The 3,968-nt window shown below is 48.5% G+C and overlaps 1 protein-coding gene across 1 annotated transcript in view; it reads left to right on the forward strand.

Moving 5' to 3' along the window:
* UNC45B (unc-45 myosin chaperone B) overlaps positions 1 to 3,506 on the forward strand; it is a 32,965-nt gene extending 29,459 nt beyond the window's left edge. Inside the window, exon 18 of the mRNA XM_003797226.2 lies at positions 3,115 to 3,506. Coding sequence (XP_003797274.1) covers positions 3,115 to 3,375 — 261 coding nt within the window. The 3' untranslated portion in view covers positions 3,376 to 3,506. The remainder of the gene's footprint in view (positions 1 to 3,114) is intronic.
* Positions 3,507 to 3,968: the final 462 nt, after the last annotated feature.

Below are 3,968 nucleotides of genomic sequence, written 5' to 3' on the forward strand. Positions count from 1 at the left end.
CTTTGGTGGCACATGCATCTTCTTATTCAGCAATACTGATAACAACTACTGCTGCAGAGCTCCTGGGCTTCTCAAGAGAAACGTGAAAGTGGTTGGGATACCCCAGGGAGCTCATGGTTTGGAAAAGAGGCTGCAGATTCTCTTCAGTGGGTGTGAAAGCCAGCTCCTATGGCGGGACGGGGACCATCCCAGCTGGTGTAATGGGAATGATATGTACACAGTCGCAAACATGGGAGTGCAAAATGAATCTGTCCTATTTCACCACACTGAACTTAGTTCATGGGCCCTTGATCTCCCCTGATGGAGAAAGATGTAGACATCTCAATTCAAATGTGCTCACACCTGGTTTAAAGGCAGGCCCTCTTCGGTAGCCAACTTAGGGTGCAGGCACATGGGTGGGTATGTGCTCTAAGTTCCAAGAGGGCTTCTGTCGTCCTGGCACCAGGAGAGGGTGTTTCTCCTGGATGTAGCTCATCCTGCATGGTCTTTAGGTTTCAGCCTCTTTCCCTAAGTCTTCTTACAACTAGAACACATAGGAGAATCTCCTGGGAGCTTGTTAAAACAGTTTCCCCAGATATTTGGATTCAGTAGCTTGCGGATAGATGCTTCTGGCCTGGAGACCATACTCTGAAACTCTGCCCTAGAGCAGCCTCTACTGGAGTAACTGGCCAACTAGCTCCTGTCGTCAAGTCCTTGCAGGATGCTCTATGACTCCCTGCATTTACTGAAGGCCAACATAGCCCTAAATGTTTGCGTATATCAAATCATTTAATCCTCCTGACCACCCTGTGAGGGGGATATTATTGTTATCATCCCTGCTTTACAGATGAGGAAACTGAAATGCGGAAAAGTAACTGGCCCAAGGCTGTACAGCCAGTTAGTTGGGAAGGAATTAGAGTCCTTTCAGACTGCTGACCACTCTTGGTCATTTCTTTGTTTCTCCTGGGGGAGCTCAGAAATCTTGGCTGCATTTTTGTCCTGACATGGGCATCCTGGGGAGTCTGTGAAGTTGCCCAGCCCATTTTTTGTGTGATCCTGTGGCCATGCTGGATGTTGGACACAGCAGTCTCCCATCAGCTGGTTATGCCCCGGGCAGCAGCAGTTCCTCCTGCCCTGCGGTCCTGCCCCTACTGAGCTTCCCTCCTTGCTCTTGGGCCTCCAGTGACCTAGGGAGTGATGAGCCTGGGCCCATTACCAGTTGGCCATCAGCACAGCTGGCTGAACTTGATTTCCTTTCCTTGGGGAAGGAGACTCAGTGCAGAGTTTGCAAAAGTCTGCTTAGACACTCAGAAGCCGAGAATTTGCCCTTAATTTCTGTCTGTGTCTGCCTGCCATCTGAAAGCAGTGCATGTTAATAGGATCCTTTCTGACAGATGTCAGGGGAGGGTAACAGGTACGAAGGAGCACAACGGGGAAAATCTTTGTGATGGTGTCTTAAATTGTCACCCCTGTCCACTTCCACCTGCTGAGCACGTCTACGCTCCAGCCCTTACGCAAAACTCCTTTCATGTATCATCCATTAAATCCTTACAATGTTAGTGGTAGGGACAGCAGATGACAGATGAGGCTCCTGAGCTTAGAGGGATCCAATAACTTAGCTGAGGTTATACACCTGGTGAGTGGCTGAGCTGAGACCTGAACATGGGTCTCTCTGACTCCAAACTCCATGCCAATGACTATTCTTTCCTGCTGCCTTGATTTTGTGTGTTGAATGACATAGGAGCCAAGCCTCCTGGTTCTATCCTCAGCTTCATTTCCATCTCCTGAGGTGATCGGAGTAGTCTACAATCCTGCCTCCTGTGCACAGCAGTTCTTTTGCTTTACAACTGGGAATGGAGGAGAGAATATACTCCAGACTCTTTTTTTTTTTTTTTTGAGACAGAGCATCACTATGTCATCCTAGGTAGAGTGCTGTGGCATCACAGCTCACAGCAACTTCAACTCTTGGGCTTAAGTCATTCTCTTGCCTTAGCCTCCCACGTAGCTGGGACTACAGGTGCCCACCACAATGCCTGGCTATTTTTTGGTTGCTGTTGTCGTTTAGCAGGCCTGGGCAGTGTTCAAACTCGCCAGCTCCAGCAGGTGGCACCCTAACCACTGAGCTACAGGTGCCGAGCCTATACCCCAGACTCTTGTGTTGATTCCAATTAAAGTCAGGGATGGTAGACAGCACGTCTTGCATGCCTGGCACTCATGTCCCAAAGGGCATCTGGGTTGACAGAAGCTTGTGTTTCCCACGTGCCCAGGGTGAGAATTCTCCTTTTGCATCTCCATTGCTCAGGCATGCAGTGGATCTGCCCCTTGGCTTCTCAAGCTGCTTAAAAAATAAGTGGGTGTGGCAGGGTGTTAATCCTATTTCCAGATGTGTGCCCATAGCTAAATTACTTAGCCGTGGGCCTGGCCAATGGCTTTTGTTTATCTTGTCTCCAAATCTCCTCTATTTCCCAACTGATTCTGCTAATCCTTCTCTTTTGGTCTGTTTTCTGTTGCTGTAACAGAATATCAGACTGGGTAATTTATATAAAAAAAGAGATTTAGATTGGGTCATGCATGGTTCTAGAGCAGCGGTTCTCAATCTGTGGGTTGCGACCCCTTTGGGGGTCTCCTGCACATCAGATATTTACATTATGATTCATAACAGTAGCTACGAAAATAATTTTATAGTTGGGGGTCACCACAACATGAGGAACTGTATTAAAGGGTCATGGCATTAGGGAGGTTGAGAACCATTGCTCTAGAGACTGGGAAGCACACAACTGGGCAGCTATGTCTGGTCAGCTTCTGTGCCGGCCTGATGCTGTGGCATAACATGGTAGAGAACTGGAAGGGGAAGTGGGTGGTGTGTGTGACAGGGGCAAAACTTGAAAGGCAGCATGTGGGGCCATGAGGGGCTCTTGCGATAACTGACCCAGTCCCGCAAGAGCAAGGACTTACTCACCACTACAGGAATTAACCCAGCCCCATGACAGCAACATTAATTCCTCGTAACAACCTAACAACCTCCTAAAAGCCTCACCTCCCAACACTGCCACATCAGGGCCAAATTTCCAACACATGAATTCTGGAAGACATACTCCAACTTAGAATCTTCCTTGCCCTTTCCCCCTTCTCCAGACATCCCAGTGGTTGGAGATCCTACAGCGGCTTTGCCTGCACGACCAGCTGTCAGTCCAGCACCGGGGCCTGGTCATTGCCTACAACCTGCTGGCGGCTGATGCTGAGCTGGCCAAGAAGCTGGTGGAGAGTGAGCTGCTGGAGATCCTGACCGTGGTGGGCAAACAGGAGCCAGATGAGAAGAAGGCAGAAGTGGTTCAGACAGCCCGGGAGTGTCTCATCAAGTGCATGGATTATGGCTTCATTAAGCCAGTGTCTTAAGATAGGGGCCTGCAGGGCTACTGAGACTGGTTCTGTACAGTGCAGAGTCCTGGGCTGGTTTCTGATGGAGTGTCAGGTCATCTAGGGATCATAGCAAGGACAATGAAGTCTCAATATAAAAGAAAGACTTGATTGTTCCCTGAGTCGTGGATCTTCCCCTTCGTTTGGATGTTTACTGGCTCTCTTGCTCCCTGTTACCTTATGTTTGTCATGTTCCAGAAATCTCTAGAGTAATTTTCATCCAAGATTAGAAGACAAGTGGGATAATTGTGAAGACCAGAGACAATGGGCTTAAGGTCTTTATATTTTGGAAACTGGATTGTGTGGTAAAATAGGAAGTAACGGGTATGTGAGTATTGTTGTACTTGGATGCTGATCTGTGCTGGGGTTTGTCCCCTCTCTCCCGACTGTTTGAATGGGGCTGTTCACCTGCAGTGCGCTGTCCCAGTCCCATGCCCGTTCCCATCACTCTACTAGGACGGAAATGTGGTTTATGTTCAACACTATAACATGACCTTGGCAATTTGCCTGGGGAAGTCTTCTGAGCAAAAGAGACATGATGAGTATAAATAAGACCAACTCAAAGTGCTTCA

The sequence above is a fragment of the Otolemur garnettii genome, unplaced genomic scaffold (assembly GCF_000181295.1).
Source record: "Otolemur garnettii isolate 467f Iridium unplaced genomic scaffold, OtoGar3 scaffold00112, whole genome shotgun sequence".
Lineage (NCBI taxonomy): Eukaryota > Metazoa > Chordata > Mammalia > Primates > Galagidae > Otolemur > Otolemur garnettii.